Source organism: Cervus elaphus, chromosome 12 (assembly GCF_910594005.1).
Source record: "Cervus elaphus chromosome 12, mCerEla1.1, whole genome shotgun sequence".
Classification (NCBI taxonomy): Eukaryota; Metazoa; Chordata; class Mammalia; order Artiodactyla; family Cervidae; genus Cervus; species Cervus elaphus.
In genome coordinates this window covers 87925691-87945729 of record NC_057826.1, presented here as the reverse complement: position 1 = coordinate 87945729, position 20039 = coordinate 87925691, and the positions used below count along the sequence as shown (strand labels likewise).

Here is a 20039-nt window from a genome sequence, read left to right as displayed (position 1 = left end):
CAAACTCTATTTGGCAACTTAAGAATAGAAGGGAATTTCATTAACCTAACAAAGAATGTCTCTAAAACATCTAAAACAAACATCCCACTTAATGGTGAAATATTACAAGATTTCCCCAATATTGGAAATGAAATAAAGATGTCCCCTTCATCTCTTCTATTCAACACTGCCCTGGAGGTACTAGCCTGTGCAAAAAGAGAGGGGGTAAAAAAAAGTATAAGGATTGGAAAGAAAGAAAACTACCATTATTTCTAGATGACATATTTATATGTAGAAAATCCAAAGGAAGAGTATGTTATGTTGTAAAACAGTTAATACAGTGTGACATTGAGAATTTGCAAAGAGACCAACAGAATAGAAAATATGATCTAGAAGCAGATCCACACATATACAGATCCTTGATTTATGACAAAATTGGCCCTTCAGAGCAGGAGAAAAATGAAGGTCTTTTTAAGAAATGGTTCTGGATCAACTGGATATTTTCCAAAAAAATCTTGACCTCTACCTCATAACATAAGCAAAAATCAATTTCAGGTAGGCTGTAAACCTCAATGTGAATGGTTAAGAAAAAAACTTGAAGATAAAATAGGAGAATATATTTATGATCTTAGAAAAGGCAAACATTTTGTAAAATGTTACAAAAAAAGACTAATCATAAAGGAAATACTGATAAATTGGGTTACATTAAAGTTAAGAACTTCCACTCATCACAACATTCCGTTAAGAGAGTGAAAAAGCAAATCACATAGAGGAAAACGATATTTGTACTACACATATCTGACAAAGGACTCATATCCAAAATAAAAAAATTTCTACAAATCAATAAGAAAAAGATCCCAAAATAGGCAAGATTTTTAACAGGTACTTCACAAAAGAGGACATCAAAATAGCCAATAAACATGTAAGTTATTTAACCTCATTAGCCATCAGGGAACTCCAAAACGAAACAATGAGATATCACTACACACACACAGAGGAAGAGTTAAAATTTTTAAAAACCTGACAATATCAAGTGTTGATGATGTAGAACATCTGGAACTATCATGCACTGTTGATGAGAAAGTCAATTAATATTAGTCAATAATATCTGCTAAGCTGAAATCTAAAAATTTAAAATTCAAACATAGCCACTGAACCATTTGGTTAAGATCAAGTGCAGTATCAGTTTAACAATACAACAGCCAGGGATTTGTTTTTTTACATATTTTGGACCACATTAAATGCAGTTGCATTAAAAAAAAAAAAAGCAAAATTCATTCATACAGAATTCAATTTCATGACTGCCTATAATATACACTTAAATCTAGACTCCTGACCACAGGCATTTTGTAAACAATCAGGGTTTACCAGGGAGTACCTCTGGATCAATACAACATCATCCCTATCAGGATGGTTTCAAAGTCCTGCTGTTCGGGGTCACTGGGGTCATCCCCATACACACAGGAGAACATCCTGTGAAGAGGTAGAGTGGATAATCTGAGGGCATAGAGGTCAAAGGAGGCCAGATGGGCAAATCCTTTAATTCCCTCATTTCTGCTGTCTGCCCTCTCTTATCATTGTCTTACTGTACGGAAGGCTCTAAGGCTTCTGCACCCCATGTTGGGGGACAGTCTCCCAGCATATTGGGAGTGAGTCTTCATACTATAGGATCAGACACTTCCAGTGTGATCACTAAGTAATCTACCCCATCAACCCTTCCTACAGGGGACCTTTGAGATATAAGGAGTTGTAGGGGACACATGACGGAGAAGGCAATGGCAACCCACTCTAGTACTCTTGCCTGGAAAATCCCATGGACGGAGGAGCCTGGTAGGCTGCAGTCCACGGGGTCGCTAAGAGTTGGACACGACTGAGCAACTTCCCTTTCACTTTTCACTTTCATGCATTGGAGAAGGAAATGGCAACCCACTCCAGTATTCTTGCCTGGAGAATCCCAGGGACGGGGGAGCCTGGTGGGCTGCCGTCTATGGGGTGGCAGATAGTCGGACATGACTGAAGTGACTTAGCAGCCTTAGCAGGGGACACAAGAAAGTGAGGAAGTTTTGGCAGTCTCAGATTTATTGTTTACATTTTTGGCCATCGTTAGAATTTTTAGCTATGGGGAAGGACCACAGTTCGTTGAGATGCAAGTGTGAACTGTGTGTCCAATGAGCAAGCATAGAGCCCCCTGCTTCCTTCCCTCCACTCCAACATCTGTATCCTAATGATGTTCTCAGCACTATACCTGCTTCTGGAGTTCTTTAAGAGTTTGAGGATTCTGGAAGCACATTTTAATAGCAGCCAGGACTACAATGTAAGACATGATCTAGTTAGACCATATTCTAAAATGACAGTCACTCTGCTAAATACAAAATAAGAGGCACAGATCATTAAGTGATGATATTCTTCAGAGGAAGGGGAGTACTCCAGTCCTTATGGGGGTTGGGGAAACTTCAGAAACAACAGGACTTGATCTGAACCCTGGAGGGTGGGAGGAAATCCTACGGAGCAGCGGGAAGGTGAGGTAGAGAGAGCACACAACTCCAGGGAGAGGAGAGCTTAAGCCAGGGAGCAGAGGCAGGGCAGAGAGAGAGGGAAGCAAGCTGCTTGAGTCCAGTGTATGGTTTGTGTTGACACGCAGTCTGCAGGAAGACTGAAGGAGTGCGCTGAGGGGGAGGTGGGGAGGGTGCTGAACTTGGGCTGAGTGCTAACACCATTCAGGAAGCAGTGGGGAAAGCCCTGAAGGGATGTGAAGAGGTGGGGTCAGGGTGGGAAAGGAGGATAATAAGCAAGCTGGTCTATGCATGCTCCGACAAACTGCATAACCCAGGACCTTTCCAACATCAGTTCATGGGTCTGTGTCCATGTGGCTGTTTCTGAGCCTGGGGCTACGGGTGATAGGGATCATAGTAATTGATCTACATGGAGCCCCAGCAATGATATTTGTATTATAGGTCTCCACTATACTCTCAAAATGACTTCATCCTTGCCCACAGCTTCAATAATCTATGTGCCAGTACTCACACATGAAATTCTCCAGTTAGGCCCTTCTAAGATCAAACTTATAAATGTAACTGCCTACAAGGTATCTCCTCCATGATGTCTCAAAGGTGCCTCAAACTTGACATACCCGAGATAAACTCGGATGTCCCCCTCCCCAAAAATGCTCCTCTTCCTCCAGGATTCCTTGTCTCAAGGAATGTCTAAGATACACACAAAAGCTTGGGACTCATCCCCGACACTTTCTTCCCCTTCACCGCCACCCATCTCAAATTCCCACCAGATTTTCTCTCCTAAATCTCTGGAATCTAGCCATTTCATGCTACCCCCACTGCTGCCATGGGAATCCAAGCCCCTTCCTCTCTCACTTGGACAACTGGTGTCCCTGTATCTTCTCATGCCTTATCATTCTATTACACACACTGGGATGAAATTGATCATTTCAAGCCAGTCCGATGTTTAAAAGCCTCCAATGGTTCCCCCCTACTCTCAGAATAAAATCAAACTCCTGACAAGGAATTCCAAGGCCTTGCAGCATCTGGCCCCTACTCCCTCGCTTGGCCGTCTTATTCTCACCATGCGGGCCTTCAACTGCACTGCCCTCTCAGCCCCACAGAGGGTCTTTGCATACACTATTCCAGATACTTGCAATGTTCCTCTTTGTCTCTTCCCACTAGCTAAATCTTCAGAGCTCATCATGTCCCCAAAAAAGCTTTCCCTAATCCCCAAACTTGAATTGGTCCCACTAGTACAGTGGCTTTCAAGATCTTTTTTCTACTGTGTCCCATGGAGTGAAATACATTTGACTTTGTAACCTAGTAAATACATACATAAATTGAATGATAGTTGTTACACTTACTATGTGACACATAGATGTTTTCTATTATTTCACCTGAAAGCATTACAGAACACTCAGTTTGGGGGGGAAAAAGGAGGGGGAACCATATTCTCCTTCAAAGCACTTGGCCCATTTTTTTATTGTTGGGTGAATATCTATCTCCTTTAAAGCCTGTACTCATTCAGGAGTATTTGGTATTTTGCTCACCATTATAGCCCCTGTACTTAGCAAATTATTTGAGCATCAACAGGCACTTTAAAAATTTTTGAACAATGAAAAATATAAATTTGTGTCTTAATACTGTTTTTTTGTAGTGCATATCATAATTACAACTGACTACAATTATCTTGTATAATCATTAGACTTCTCTACTCTAGACTAACTGCAGGAGGGTAGGAATCCTGTGTGTGTCCCCTTCTTATGTCTCCAGCATTTAACATTGTACCTGGAAAATGGTAAATAATAATTTCCCAAGAACACCATTCAAATCCTGGTAACCAGATTCTGGCAAGAGTAAGTTAATGAAGTTGAAAAGTGTCTGCTGCTCTTCATAGTTATCCATTCTAAGTCCAGTTGCCTCCAAGACTTCAATCTTTGCTTCAGAGACTATGAAAAACCCAGCTTATTCCAAAAGGAAAATGGAACCTTCATTGGAAACAAATTCTTCACGGATAGTCAGGTTAGCAAGTCAGAAACTACTCATGGGTACACCCAGAAGTAAACAGTTAATTGTGTGGGAATAGCTGGTTATAAGTAATTTTTTTAAAAAATTTAGTGGGAAATGCTTCATGTAATCTCTACTCCCTAAATTCTGTCACAGCTAATACTTCACAGCATTCATACTCCTTCTATATATTATTCTTATTTGAATGGAATAAGACATACTTTGCACTTACCTTGTAATTCCCAAGATAGCTTCTCTGAGGACAAAATTTGTAGAAGTAAATTGTTACAACAGATGGTATAATCCCAGCTAAGCTTCTCGATTATCCTTGCACAAAAATCACGTGGACATAGGAGCATGAATGGCTTTAGAGTGATTAAATTGGTTGGCTACAGCAAATTCTTTGACGTCATAAACTCCGGCACTCCCACTGAACACTCTCAGTATTTAACATACAACTAATCTCTTTCATTTTCCAATCTTCCCTGTACTTGTCTAATTTCTTAAATGCTCTTATTAGAGTTTCTCACAAATCTAGTGTCTCCTGTTAATTTGTCAAGATAAATAAATTTCTTCTATATAGGACATGATGAATCAACACATTTCTGGCTAGTCTTTGAAGCATTTAACTCTCTCTTTTCACTTATTTACGCTCAGTACATAGAGAATCTCGGCTACACGCCGCATGCTAAGCAGTGCTGTGGCAAGTTGTTTCAGTAGTGTCCGGCTCTTTGCAGCCCTATGGACTGGACTGTAGCTCACCAGGCTCCTCCGTCCATGGGAGTCTCCAGGCCAGGATACTGGAGCTGGCTACCACTCCTCCTCCAGGGCATCTTCTCAACCCAGGGATCAAACCCACATCTCTTATGTCTCTTTCATTGGCAGGTGGCTTCTTTACCACTATCATCACCTGGGAAGCCCAGTATAGGCTACACCTATAAGGTAAACTTGGAACAGAATACTGGGATTGAGTGGGAATTCAGGATCGGAGTTAAAGAGGCTCCCACTGGCCAAACATGAGGCAATCAATGAAAAATAATAGCAATGGGTTGAAAGAAAAATCCATTTAGATCCGAATTCATAATGACACTTAAAATTTACTAGTAACTTTTAGAGGATGCAACTCATTATTTTGAATACTAGTAAATAAAACCATGTCTATTTTTTGCCTTTCCTATACAAATTGTGGTCCTGTGTAATCAAATAGTTGATGAGGTGATGCTTCTCCTTTTAATATTCCAGCTGAAGTAAAAGAAAGAAGGGCACAATTAAACTGTCAGTCTTTTGCAAATCCAAATAAGTGAGTCTAGGTCTTGAATAACAATGGCTGCTAAAATCACAAAAGGAGACAACTGATTAGTCCTCCTGAATGTAGTACCAGGTCTATGATATACTTGTGCCAGAAAATCCCGATCTTAATGTGATCAAACCTCTAGCATGGTCCAATAGAAATGTATGAGCCACACATGTAATTGTACATCTCAAGTCAAACTCAGCTTCAGTTCAAACTCAATTTCAAGTGCCCAACAGCCATAGATGGCTACAGTACAATTCTGTCTAATCATTAAGTTATAAGAAATACAGGAACAGAGGAAAATATAATCACAATGATGCAGTTAGCAAAATCCAGACTGGGAACTCTTTAGAAAAAAGATGATCTCCTCAAGTAATAAATTGCAAGGGAGCGAAAGAGTGAAAGTGCAACAGTACACGGGAAGACCTACGGGTTATGAGAAATTTAAGACACACACTTACTAACAACGATGCATAGACGGCATCCAGATCTTGATTTGGAACAAAATGCAAAACACACATTTATGAGATCATTTGAACACTGACTGGATATTTGATGATACTAACGAGTTATTCCGGAGAAGGCAATGGCACCCCACTCCAGTACTCTTGCTTGGAAAATCCCATGGACAGAGGAGCCTGGTAGGCTGCAGTCCATGGGGTCGCTAAGAGTCAGACACAACTGAGCGACTTCGCTTTCACTTTTCACTTTCATGCATTGGAGAAGGAAATGGCAACCCACTCCAGTGTTCTTGCCTGGAGAATCCCAGGGACGGGGGAGCCTGGTGGGCTGCCGTCTATGGGATCAGAGTCGGACACGACTGAAGTGACTTAGCAGCAGCAACGAGTTATTCATTTCTTTAGGTGCAATAGCAGCACTGTGGTTAAAATTTTTTAATATCTTAGAGCTATGAACTCAAACACTCATGAAGTAATATGGCATCTGAGATTTGCTTCAAAATAATCCAGTGTGATTGGTAGGGGTACAGATAAAACAAGATTGGCCAGGAGTTGACCATTATTTGAAGTCAGATGATGAAAAAAATTATACCATTCTCTCTACCTTTCAATGTTTGAAATTTTCCACAATTAAAAAAAAAAAGAAAGAAAAGAAGACCTGGGATAAGATTACAGAGATACTGTCCATATTGTCTGAAGTACAGTTCGTGAAAGACACTACCGTAAGTCTTCTTTCTGAATTCATGACGTACCAGTGGCTGCTGCCACCACCACGACACAGGGCAATAAACTAGGAAAAACTTAACAAAACAAAAAACCAAACAAGTAACAAAAACAATGCTCACTTTATTAAAACTTTGCAGAAGCTGAATGAGAGGAACGAGGGAATTGTTTTTTCCACCTGAGACTGTCTTCTTTTCCTTGGGTCCTGCTGCCTGAGTTTTCCTGAGTCCCGGCTCCACACTCACTAAGCCCATCAATGCAGGTATCTTTGAAGCAAGGCTCTCTGGAACCAAATATATATTGTACAATTCATCTTTTCTTTCTACTTGTCCTGCAGCTCACCAGAAAATGGAGATTTGTAACAAAAGGGCACACAGGCCTGTGAGGTGCTATGAGCCTGATCGTCTCAGATTCTGAGGTTTATGAGTTTAGACACACTTGGAGGAGTGACGGCTCTCACACCCTGTTAACTCTGTAATGCATAATATAGAAACTTAACAGTGCAAATGAAAGAAAAAAGGGGCAAATGTGTTAGTTAGTATCTTGTACCCAAGTGCTTCCAATTACATGAAATCACCTCCAAAGCTGAGGTGTCCTTTCCTGCTTATCCAGAGCTGGATTCCACATACAAAGTCTGGTGTTTGAGGTTTGCCTTCCTGGAGCAAATGCCTAGTTAGTAAATGTGAACTTTATAACGTGTGTGTGTTTCAGCAGTGAGAGAGAGTGTGCAGTGATCTGGGAGGCAACAAATTGAGGGCAAAGGCTGAAACTAAAAAATAAAAATAATATTTATTTAGCTTTTTGGAAATAACACAATAAATGACAAAAAAGGAAAACCAAACCAAACAAAAAAACCTGACAATGTTATATGATTGATCATCTCCAGGCACAACAGCATTTATTAACGAATATAAAAAATAAACTTTATTATTTCAATCCACTTTCCCCCTGCCCCTCACTTCAACTACATGTGTATTCTTGGAAGCTTGAGTTCCTAAGAAAATTCCACAATTTCCACTATACCAGCTCCCACAGGGTGACTGAGTGAAGTTAATCAGGGTCCCAATCCTATAAGGAAATTAATTTTTATCGTTGGGGGTTCTGAACAACCAGACCTTTAGGAACTTAAAAAGCAGGTGTTTTCATTAGGATCCTTCTAACATGGGGGAAATGCAGCCAGCATCCATTAAAACACAATCCAGTTTGGATACAAGTACTCTGCAGGCCTCCCAAGTTGTCCACATGACTAGCAGTGAGGCCACCAGTTTTTCTGGCAGCCTAGCCTCTCCAGCTGCACCAAAAGTAGAATTCACAAAACTGAAGATAAAGCCTTCCTGACTTTTCTTCCTGGAAGTTAGGGGGGTCTTTGGGTAAGAAAGGTAAGGAGATTTTGCATCAAGCTTGCCTTAACAAGCAGTCCTGGGGGAAGGACTGCTAATCTACCCAGAGCACACTTGTGTCGAGGATATGTGTGTATAGTGTACTTACCCACTACCACGCAAGAAAGGTACGGGTAAACTTGCAAGTCACTTTGGATGAAGCCCCTCAAAACAGAGGCAAATTCGGTGAACCAAGGCCACTGCCTGTCACGATAACCTCAGTCCACCTAGGTCCTTTCTTGAAGAATCGTGTTAATCTCCTGATTCAAGAGGCACCTCTGGCTGAGACAGAGGACAGAAGAAAAACGTAACTTCTGGGTAGGGCAAGATGGCAGCATCACTGATGCTTAGAGCTGGGAAGAGCCTTGGCTGGATGACACTCCTGGAGCATCTTTACTAATGCAGCTTGACAGCGGTTGCCCAGATGTCGTTGCTGGGGAGCGGGGGAAGGACCCATCCTTGAGGAATGGCGCTGCCTTTGGGATGATCAGATGGCACCAGGTACTGATCCCAGTCATGCCTTAATATGAACATTGTAGAACAGCTGTTTATTTCTGTTTTACTCCAAGCAAGATGTTAGCAACTAAGTATTCTATTTCAGGACTCTGCTTTCAAATGACTGATATGAATCCACTAAAGAACTTAATTTCTAGAAATTATGCAAAAGACTACTTCTTAATGTACATACAAATGGGGAAAAAACTCCAAAGAACTTGTATTTTATGGATAACCAAATAATGAATATAGCGTCGATCCTCATTACTTACAGATTCTGTATTTGCAAATTTGCTTACCCACTAAAATTTATGTGTAACCTCCCAAATCATTACCCATGGTGCTTCCATGGTTACCTGCTGACACGCACAGAGCAGTGAAACACGTGAGCCGCCAAAGGGCGTGTTCCCCACTGCAGTGGGACACGGTGACACTCTGCCTCCTTGTTTTCAGATCTCCTGTTGTAAACAAGTGTCCTTTCTGTAGTCTATTTAGGACAACATTCTTCACATTTTTGTGCCTTTTACTGGCATTTTGTTGTCTAAAATGGCTCCCAAGTATAGTGCTAGAGTGCTAAAGCTAGCATGAGAAGGCTGCAATATGCCTTATGGAGAAGAGACGTATGTTAGATAAGCTACCTTCAGGCTGAGTTATATGTTAATGAGTTCAATGTTAAAGGATCAAAAATATATATTAAACAAGGTGTCTTTAAAAAAAGAAAGAAAATTTATATATTGATTGGTTGATGAAATGTTATGGCCAGAGGCTCACAGGAATCTAATTCTACTTTTCCTTTAGGAGCAGCAGTTCAACATCCTCTAATTCAGCATTTGCAGCTTTATAGAATACAGCTCCTATGAATAACGAGAATCAACTGTAATATATTTAAAGGCTAAAACTTGTACATTAGCCAGAAATACACTTTTCCCAGAACACTGCTCAACAGCGCTGCTGGACCTGTGGAAGGGTCCTCAAAGATCGCTTGGTTCAGCAGCTTTTCAAACTGGGCTTTGAAGACCCTTAGATCCAAGGGGATGCTCTGGGGAGCCTAGAAACAACAAGGTGCTTCCAGTCACTAACAGATTTAAGCTGCCCATGGAACCCACTCACTCATTCTGTTATACAAACTGATTTCTCAGAAGGCTGCATCTGGGAGGGGACTACTGTTCACATTTGAAGGCCACAGTCTAATCCTCCGTTTGCATCTTGCAGGTAAGGGAAGTGAGGCTCAGAGCTAAAAACTTTACCCAGCTCATTAGTAACTGCAGATTAAGGTGAGACTCCTTGTTCCTAGCTCTCTTGGCTTTGAACTCACAAGTCAGTGTGGGTTTTAAACAGACTCCACAGGTAAGTAAGTACACAGGGAGGGTTTCTTTTCCGTGGCCTGTTTAGCCGCAGGAAAGAATTAGGAAAAGGGAGTCAATGTGTTAAGTCAACATAACAGCTATAGCATGGGATAACACAGATGGCAAGTCACAACCTGAGTTTCAGTGTCTTCACCTGTTAAAATAGGGACATGTACTTCTCAAGAGTTGATGAGGACTAAACAAGATGTAAGCAGCATCCTTCAAACTTAGAAACATTACATAAATGCATAAGAACTAAAAACACAGATATAGTAATAGACCCCAACAACATAAGCACTGCCTGTTGCTACCTAAGGGAAAGAAGACATGGACAATGCCCCTCTGACCTTATCTGGATGAGTGCTGGCAGGGAGTGCTCGGCTTGGAGGTAATACTGCCGGAAAGGCTGCAAGAGATGAGCGAGCGGGAACTCATCTGAAAAAGAAAACACACCATGCCGTGTCATCATGCATATTTCTCAAAGCAAAGTGACTTAGTCCATGATTATATAATATGATCAAATGTGTCTCACCATCATCCCTGATTTCCAGGATATAGTTGAGAATTCAAATCCTAAACGTGTCACTTGTCATCTACCACCTCTTAGCTCAGGTGGAGATCAAACATGAGCAAAAGAGCTGTCAATCTAGTATTTTTCTTTTCTCTACTGGCTACAGAGGAACTTACCTGGATTCCCAAATAACTTGGACTCGATTTCATGCTTCTGAAGTAAAAATTTCTCTTTTTCTTTCCTCTGTTTCTTTTCTAATTCTCTTTTCCTCTCTTCCTCTTGTTCTCCTTCTAACATAACTTGGAGGGCTCTCTCTTCAGCTTCATAGAGTTCAGAGCGCTTTTTAATGAGTTTTCTCAGTCGCTGAAGGTGATGCTCAAAAGTCTCATCTGCTGAGGCTGGAGGACAGACCCCTGGGCAACGAGATCCAAATGGTGTTTAGATACAACCTCTTCTTATCCCCAAACCCATATTCTAAGGAGCAGACTCAAAGTCCTACTTCCAGTACGAGTTTGGTTAGAGTTTACAAATTCCGACCAATCTTTGAGGCTCAATTTGACCTTTCTGAGTCTTCAATTAATTTGACTCTACCCTGAGTTTCACTAACTCCTCTTTCTGTATCACACCACTTAACCTTTGATTTTGTTTATTTCTAATGTTTTTGACCCTTCAGCTGGACAGTTCCTTTACTAAAGGGAGGAACCGTCTTTTATTTCTTCATTGTAAAAACAGCACAGACACCTAGACCCAATTAATAAATAATTCTCCCTCTGACTGAGTCTGAACTTCTGAGAGTGCACACTTGAGCAGTGAGAAAGAAATACACTTAACCAACCACAATAACCTCACAGGCTGCTAATGAGAGTAGCAAGGCCAACTATTTCATTTGTCCAGTTTTAGCACTGGAAACCCAGTGTCCTGGGGAAGGTTGGTCACCCTGATTTGGAGGTCTAATTCTTTTCTTCCTCAACTACTGCAACTAAGTGGCTGTGGAATTCGCTCTCCTATCTTCATCTCCAAGGCTAACGGTTCTTCAGATCATTTTGTTAGGATTTCTTTGCTTGAACAAGTTTTCATCCACTCATTCCCACCTACAGAAACTCTACAACTCAAATCCATCTTCTACTAAGTTGATAATTATTTACCAAATACACACAAAATTCTTATGTACTGAGAAATTGAAACTGTCATTTTGTTGCTTTGTAATGAGTTCATGGTTTTGTTTCATTTTTTACCTAGACCAAGGATTGACAAACTTTTTCTATAAAGGGCCAGACACTGAATATTTCAGGCTTGTGGATCATACAATCTCTGCTACAAACACTAAAATCTGCCAGTACAGCAAAAATATACAGTTAATCCATCAGCCCCAAAGTACCTCCAGACCCATGAGAAGGTGTGGCCTGCTCCCATCTCAGTTTGCTGGGCCACACCACCCATGCTCACATTCCTCAGCCCTTCACCGATCACTTCTCACCACATTCCCTCTGAAATGGCACTCCCCACCAACCCTCTTCCAGACCCCCTCCACTGACATGATCTGGGTTAGGTGAGATCCTTCCACTGTCTACCATTACTTCTCTAGTTCAGGCAGCTCCCAGATACCAATGCCTTCTCCTTTATTCCCCTTTATTTCCCTTGAGGCCACCCACACCTTAGGGACTCACCTTGGCATAATTAGAAAAAAGATTCCACCCCTGAAGTCTTAAATCCAATTATTCTCTTCTCTGGCTTTCTACCTAAGACTCCATCAGTTTCACTAAAACCTCCTTGGGAGGTTTTATGGGAATTCCTTGGTGGTCCAGTGGTTAAGACTCTACACTTCCACTGCAGGGGGCATGGGTTTAATCCCTGGTTGGGGAACTAAGATCCTGCATGCCATGCAGTGCAGTCAAAAAAAAATTAAAAACAGACAAAACAAAACAGAAACAAACAAAGACACCCCTCTAGGCTATCAAATTTCTCCAAAACGTGTGGTCACCCACAAAGCAAAACCCAACAGCCCTGTGCTCTGTGCTCGCCTGTCAAATGCACCCGCCACTATGGGACTGGTGCCAGTGTACGCGTCTGTCAGCTCTGCCCAATCAGCACCTCTCTGCAGCCACATTCCCAGGCCTCTCCAGTTGGCTCGCATTCGTTCCTCACTGCAAGTATTTCAAACCTGCAACTGCTCTCCTAAAGCCTTCCTTCTCTACTCTAAGCAACCCATCTAGCATTTTCCCTAGAGAAAAAGAGGCCATCAGGCAGGAAATTCCTTAACATTTTTTTTCCCCTGACTTTGCTCATTTGCCTTACTACCCCTCCTTGCCCTCTTCATTTTCATTCCAGTGGAAAATGGCTCCTTCTCCACTGACGTGAACACCTCCATCCAGGATCTGAATCTCCCAACTTCCTATAGGACCTCAAGCCATCAACTATCCCTCCTGCTTCCCTTTACAGGCAAACTTTTAGTGAGTTGGACTCACTGTTTGCTTTTTTGATTTCCTATTCCCTCTTTGATCTTGTCTATTCTGTCTTATACTCATACCACCCCACTGAAATGCACCCCGCACAGGTCACTAACGATCTGTTAGGGATGGCCCTTAATCTTCATATTACTTGACGGTGATGGTAATAATAATAGAAGAAACACTTAAACATTTGCCAGGATGGTTTTAAACACTTTATCTATGTTTACTAATTTAATCATTGCAACACCCCAAGGATAGGTACTATCACTATTTCCTTCGTACAGGTGAGGAAAAATCAAGGTACAGAGAAGTTCAAGTAACCAACCCATTATTACACAATCTCTTTCAGCATTTGCAACTTTCCAGAAGAAAGCAGGGAGTCTACATGGGCGCAGGCCAACTCACTTCAGTTGTGTCTGACTCTTTGCGACCCTATGGACTACAGCCCACCAGGCTCCTCTGTCCAGGGGATTCTCCAGGCAAGGATACTGGAGTGAATTGCCATGCCCTCCTCCAGACAGTCTTCCCGACCCAGGGATCAAACCTGTGTCTCTTACATCTCCTGCACTGGCAGGCAGAATCTTTACCACTAGTACCACCTGGGAAGCCCCAGGAGGTCTACACTTTCCTCCTCTCTCTCTTGATGGCTTTTGTAGTCTCCTCCTTACCCAGCTTGATTTTGACATTTCCTAGGATTTTGTGTTTTTGACCCTCATCTCATACCACACAATCTCCTTAAGGTGATTCCAATTTATGGCTACATGCTAACAAACTCTTATCCAGAATGCCCCAAGGCCACCTCAAACTCAACAGGTCCTAAACCAAACTCATCAGCCCTGAGCCTGTTCCTGCTCCTGTTTTTCCTGGTCAATTAGAACAGTACCATCATTCATTTAAGAGATCAGGCTAGAACCTGAAAGTCATTTTTTTCCTTCAGCTCCCACATGAGCTCCCCGAGTTACTTACTTATGTGTATACATGTACTTCACACACACTACTCACATCTCTTAAATCCATAAACTTTTCTCCAACTCACCATCTGACCCTTATTTCACACTCCCATACTATCCATGCCCAGACAACAGTAGCCTATCAGTCTATCTTTTCTCCTTCCTCCTAGAAGCCCCAAACCTTCCTCTACTTGCCAGCACTAACCTTTGTCATCATTTCACTCTCTGCTAAAAGTCTTTCAATAGTTCCACTCAGCTTTCAGCACAGGTGAGACATCTAGTCCTAGTCCATAAGACTCTTTACAACTTGTCCCTACTTACATAACCAGCTTCGTTTTCTCAGTAGCTAATTGGAGAAGCACATGCCTTAAAAAGAAATTAGAAAGTTGCACTTCTTCTTTCAAAGTATCCAACAAACCCAGTTACTAGACACTAACTTGTTTTATACTCAAGACAATTCCAAAGAGTCTGCTTATTTTAGATCATAATTTCTCCTAAAATTTCTCCCTTCTTTTGGAAAGTGAGGAAGGCTAATAGTGAGAAATTATGCTGGTGAATTCACTTGATGAAAATTTACTGAACATACCTCATGGAAGACATGAAGTAGGGGAATATTAAATAGTAGCCCTCAGGTTTTGCAATTTTTGTCAGGAAAAGAAAGAGGTAGACACAGTAGATGCAAACACCACTCTGACTCTTGAATGGGGTCATCTGATTCTGAGACCTGAATCTGAATCAGCCAGTCTGGAGGCTGGGCATGCAGAAGCTAATCACTTAGCTAGTGAATGAGCGGGCAGAATGCACATGTCCTAAAGAAAGTTTATGAAGGGTCTGAGTTGCAGTTTTCAATCATATTTTAAACCACACAGGACAAATCTTTTGCTGCTGTGGTACTTGCTAATTTGCGCACTCTCAACTATCCCTGGTGAATGACAATGGCCTACTAAATAAGGCAGCGCTTTGTCCCAGCCAGGTGCAAATGAAAAGGAGCAGCATGTCACCTCAGCCCAGAGCAGGGTAGGGTGGATGATGCTGCGTCTGCGTTTACTTCTGAAGGAGAGTGAGAGCTTAAATGGGAAAGACGGGACTGAGGGCCCTCCAGACAAGCAGACTGGCAAGAGCAAAGATCCAGGCAGCAAACGGAAAGCAAACTGGGGAACTTCTAGAAAACCAGTGCTCCCTCTAGAGTCCAGAGGAGACTACTGAGGTCTTCTAGGTCCAAAAGTGACTTGCAGGTGAGTCAGGGACACCCATGCAATTTGCAGGGCACTCCCCGCCCCGTCTAACCATTCATACATTTTCAAATAGCAATGTTTCAGGTTTGAAATGTATCTGAAAGAGCATGATAAGTTTTTGACACCTTTTGAAGCACCAAGTAAAGACAGGGTAGCTTTCACCTTGGTATGTGGACAAAGTTGACCAGCCATGCCAAACTCACTCAGAAAAGTTTAGCCAGGAAAGCCTGGGACGGGAATGGTGACTCAAGAGGAACACACGGCATTGGGTTTCCACATCCTTTTCAATTTTGGCTACCCAGGGCTAAACATCTGAGGCTTCCTGCTTCAAAAGTTCTGAGGTACTGTTTATAAGCTTAGGTTACCCTAGTGGGTGAAAATAATGAAGTATCAAGCATTTTTCTGTCAAACGCTTTGGGGACGGGGAGGTGCCAGGGTCAAGTAAAAGAAGAAATGCAAAGTAGTGCTTACCTTTCCTTGCCGCAGCCTCTTTCCTAAGTTTCCTCAATTTCTCCAAGGCCCGAAGAATATCCACCATTCTTTTGGTGTCAGCTTGTTTCTTCCTCACTTCAGATAAGACACCATCGGCAGCAGCTTTAAGTTCCTGCTCCTGAAAGAGAAAGAGAAGCCATGAGACCTAGTATGGAACCTAAAGAGGAACAACCTTACAACAGAGAGAAGCCGCCTGGGCTTGAGATTTCAGAGGATCGGGTGGTCCCAGGGTTAAGAAAGACTCCACTGGATCAACATCCCAGTTTCCGGGCCGAGCACCACTCCCCTCTACACTGCTCCAGCCCAGGGATTATCTTCTCTGCAGTTTCCACCTGGGCCCTTGTCTTTGTTTCTTCCTCAGAGTTTCTCAAGCGTGGTTCAAAGGAACATCTGCATCCAACTTACCTTGCCAAGCTGGGGCTCTGTCATTAAAAATGCAGACTCCTAGATGCAAAGTTTCGGACTAGCAGGGAGGATGAGGCACGGGGTCGGAAAGGCCCCGAGTCCAGCGTTCTCAGTGACACCTAAGCACAGCCTATGCCCCCCTGCTCTAACGTCTTTGATGGGACAGCCTTTTCAATGTCTGAAAATCCACTCCTACTCTTCTTAAACTGGTTCACATGGAGACTAAATAACCCTGGTTCCTCAAGTCACTACTCACGGGACTCCCTCTCTAGTACCCTTGCAGTGGGTGGTAGGGAGGATCCTTTTGACTAAAGCTCTCTTTCCCATCTGTCAAATGAGCACTATAATTTCACCATTACAGATACACCATGCTGTTTCACTCAATGAGCACTATAATTTCACCATTACAGATACACCATGCTCTTTCACTCTTTTGTTCCTGGAACTGTACATGTTGCTTTCACTTGGCTTGGAGATTTCACATAAGACTCAGCTGAGATGTCACTGGATCATCCGGGATGCCTTCCTTGATACTTTCCCCCAACCTCCAGTTGAAATCCCAACACACACCATGCTATACAGACACGATCCCCCATAGTCCTCTAAGCCCCTCAAGGATACGGTCTATGTCCTATTCATCTCTGTCTCCAGCACCCAGTAGTGAGCCAGCCCCAGGAGGTCCTCATTAAATGTCTATTGAACTGGCTCAAATTCCCTTAGATTAAGGTACTGTCTCTCCTTTAAGGCACTGATATGTTCCTGGAGGTGTGAAGACAAAGCTTGCCATCGATACACTTCACAGGGGAGGTGGATCAGACTCAGGGCTGTGGCAGATAGGAGGAGGGAGGAAATACTAGCTGGTTGTGGAGAGCGAAGGGACAGAGGAAGTCCCTTGAGGAACTCAAAAGTAATGAGGATGCCTTAATTATAATATCTGACCAATTTCCAGTTTCACCCTTGCCCTCTACTTAAGAACTTAAGGTCAGTAGGCTTTGGAGTGAAACTGCCCCCAAACCAGTTGTGTCACTGTTGGCAAGTTAATCTCTCTATGCCTCAATTACCTAATCTGCAAAATTAGGATAATACTGCCTACCTCTCAGGGTTGTTACAAGATCTGGCATTTGCAAGTGAGGACTGTAGGCAGCATAATGTCTAGTATATAGTAAGTGCTCAAAAATACCATTGTTGAACTTGAGAATACAGTTGAACTTGTAAACAAAGGAATCTGGGGAAATCATCACTATTGGCCCATCAGCCAATCAGGGTATATGTTCCTGGAGAAACGGCCCAAAGTTCTTTTTGTTTTGTATTCTGAAAACCACCTAGAGCAATACAAGACGCAAGGCCCAGACGCTTGTTCGTCTTGAATGTTACTAAGTGGACAGAAGGATGGAGCAAGAAACAGATCTATCATCCCCGTAAGATCATTGTGTAATCCTATTCTTGGGATTCATGAGACTTTGCAGCGCACCCAGAGCATCTGTACTGTGTACACTATACACCATTAACTCGCAACCAAAATGGAGACATGTGGTACGAAAGACAAACTATCTTTTGATTTTACGGAAGAGGAAAAAGAGGCTTAAAGCTGAGAAATGACAGTGCAAAGCCTCACGCCCCAAACCAGTTGTGTGACTGTTGGCAAGTTAATCTTTGATTAACTTTGATTAACACCACTATTCCGGCCCCGGCGAGCGTCCGCTGCTCTTACCCGCTTCTTCTCCTCCACCTCCTGCACGCACTGGACCCTCCAGCGGTCAATCTCCTGCTCGCGCTCTGCTGCCCGCGCGGCCTCCGCCTCCCGCTCGGCCTCGCGTTCCCGGACCCTCTCGCGAAGCCGCAGGCGGCGGCGCCGGACCCTCTCCAGCCGGCGCCGCGCCTCGCCCACGTAAGCGGCCTGGGTCAGCAGCTCTAGCCGCTCGGCCAGCTCGGCGCGCAGCGGCTGTGCCTGCGCATGCAGCTGCGCCCAGGCCGCGCCGTCGGCCTCGGCCTCGCGCAGGGCCTGGCCCAGGTCGCGCAGCCGCCGCACCAGGCGCAGGGCCCCCCGCAACCGGGCGCGCACCTCGCCCAGGCTGGGCCCGGCGGGCGCGCGCGGGGGCACCGAGCCGCTGGCCCTCCGCGGGGTTCCGAACACCGCCTCTAGCCACTGCCGGTCGCGCAGGCGCTGCAGGGCCGCGTCCCCGAGCGCGTCGGACGGCGGCGGTGCCTCAGGCCAGCGCGGGCTCCAGGGCGGCCCCGGGCCTGGAGGCGGCGGCCGCGGGCGCTCACCGGCGTCGCTCCCTAGGAAGGGCCGGCACTGGGGCGGCGGCGGAGGCAGCGGAGGTGGCGGCACCGGGTAGAAGGAGCCGCCGCCGCCACCTCCGCCGCCTCCGCGGGAGACTTCCCCGGGGGCCCGGGGCTGCAGAGCCAGCGGAGGCTGGAGGAAGGGGGCGGAGGCCCCCGGAAAGGAGCCAGGCCTCTGGGGAAGAGGCGGCGGGAAGGCCGGGGAGGGTAGTGGCGGCGGCGGACAGCCGAAGGGAGCGGGAGGCGGCGGCTGCGGGGGCGGCGGGCCGGGGCGACCCGGGGCGAAGAAGGGTGGCAGAGCCATAGCCACCACAGAAGGATTCTGAGAAGTGACAGGAATCTGAGTGGTTCCCGAAGAAAGTGTCTTCCGGGAGGAAGTGACGCACATCACGCGCGTCACTAGTGTGACGCTACGGCCCAGGGACGCCCGCGCCGGGCTGGGGGTTTTCATTCAATCCAAAAACACTGTCCTTACTGAGCATTTTAGGTGGGGAGCTAGCAGCTTTGCAGTGAGATTAACAGATACAGTTCCTCTCCTTGTAGAACTACTTATTTAATCAAGTAATCAATCAAATGCAAAAGTGCGGCCGTGGATGTGGAGGAAAACAAGGCAAGAACTTACAGGAAAATTTGATTTAAAGAGGTTGGGGAAGGTCGTCCTAAGGATGTGAGACTTCATCTGAGGTCTGAAGGGTAATTATGAGTTACGTAGTAGAAATCCGAGAGAAAGAGAGGGACACAGTACAGATGGGAACAGAGTTTACAAAAGCCCTCTAGTGGATTACAGGAGTAGGTCTGGTGTGGGAACTGAAAGAATACCAGTGTTGATGGACCACAGAAAGCCTGGAGGGAACCCAGTGATCCTGGGAGGCGGACTAGATCATAGGATCCAGGATCTGGTATTTTAAGCACAGTGGAAAACCACTGGAGGGTGTTAAGCCGGAGGGGCAGGGAATCCCATATGAATTGTATATGCGTATGTTGTAATATATAGTATAGCAAAATCCTGTGTACTCTTTTACCTAGTTTCTTCCGGTGGTAGTATCTTGTAGAACTGTATTACAGTATCACAACCAGAATGGTGATATTGATGGTCAAGATACAGAATATTTCCATACTTCCAGGAGCCCTCATTTGCCCTTTTATAGCTACACCCACTTCCCTTGGCAACTACTAATCCTCCATTTCTGTAACTATTTTTCCTTTTGAGAATGTTGTATAAATGCAATCATACAGTACATAACCTTTTTATTGTTTCCACTTAGCATAATCCTTTAGAGATACATCCAAGTTCTTGTATCCATGTTCCTTTTTTATTGCAATAAAGTTGTGCAAAATGAAAAGTTGTGGATATATTGTAAAGTAATTAGCCTCCAACTAATAAAAATAAATGAAAAAAAAAGTTGTGGATAAAATGAAACCATACTTTGTGTAGTCATTTACATACTGAAGGATATTTGAGTTGTTTCCATTTGGGGACTACCACGAATAAAGCTACTATAAACATATCTATATGTTTTTGTGTGAACACGAACTA

At 43.9% G+C, this 20039-nt stretch overlaps 1 protein-coding gene across 2 annotated transcripts; it reads right to left on the bottom strand.

The window, feature by feature from the left end:
- Window positions 1-7726: 7726 nt before the first annotated feature.
- On the bottom strand, window positions 7727-18806 carry PDCD7 (programmed cell death 7). 2 transcript variants are annotated; one of them, XM_043920689.1, is made up of 6 exons: window positions 17931-18806; window positions 15794-15932; window positions 10864-11100; window positions 10524-10611; window positions 9187-9288; window positions 7727-8855 (listed from the first exon to the last, which is right to left on the bottom strand). In XM_043920689.1, the coding sequence occupies exons 1-6, from the start codon at window positions 18804-18806 to the stop codon at window positions 8732-8734; spliced, it is 1566 nt and encodes a 521-aa protein (XP_043776624.1). In that variant the 3' UTR covers window positions 7727-8731. The 2 variants fall into 2 exon arrangements, with proteins under 2 accessions (XP_043776624.1, XP_043776625.1); XM_043920690.1 differs by lacking the exon at window positions 9187-9288.
- Between the last annotated feature and the right edge of the window lie 1233 nt (window positions 18807-20039).

Bases quoted from the DNA above. Each gene is read 5' to 3' on its own strand.
- PDCD7 (XM_043920689.1), bottom strand. From the start codon at position 18,806: ATGGCTCTGCCACCCTTCTTCGCCCCGGGTCGCCCCGGCCCGCCGCCC. The intron at 10,612-10,863 runs GTAAGTTCCTCT...TTTCTTTTTCAG, and splicing joins CAAGTTATTTGGGAATCCAG to ATGAGTTCCCGCTCGCTCAT. The intron at 9,289-10,523 runs GTCAGAGGGGCA...TGTTTACAACAG, and splicing joins CCAGCACTCATCCAGATAAG to GAGATCTGAAAACAAGGAGG.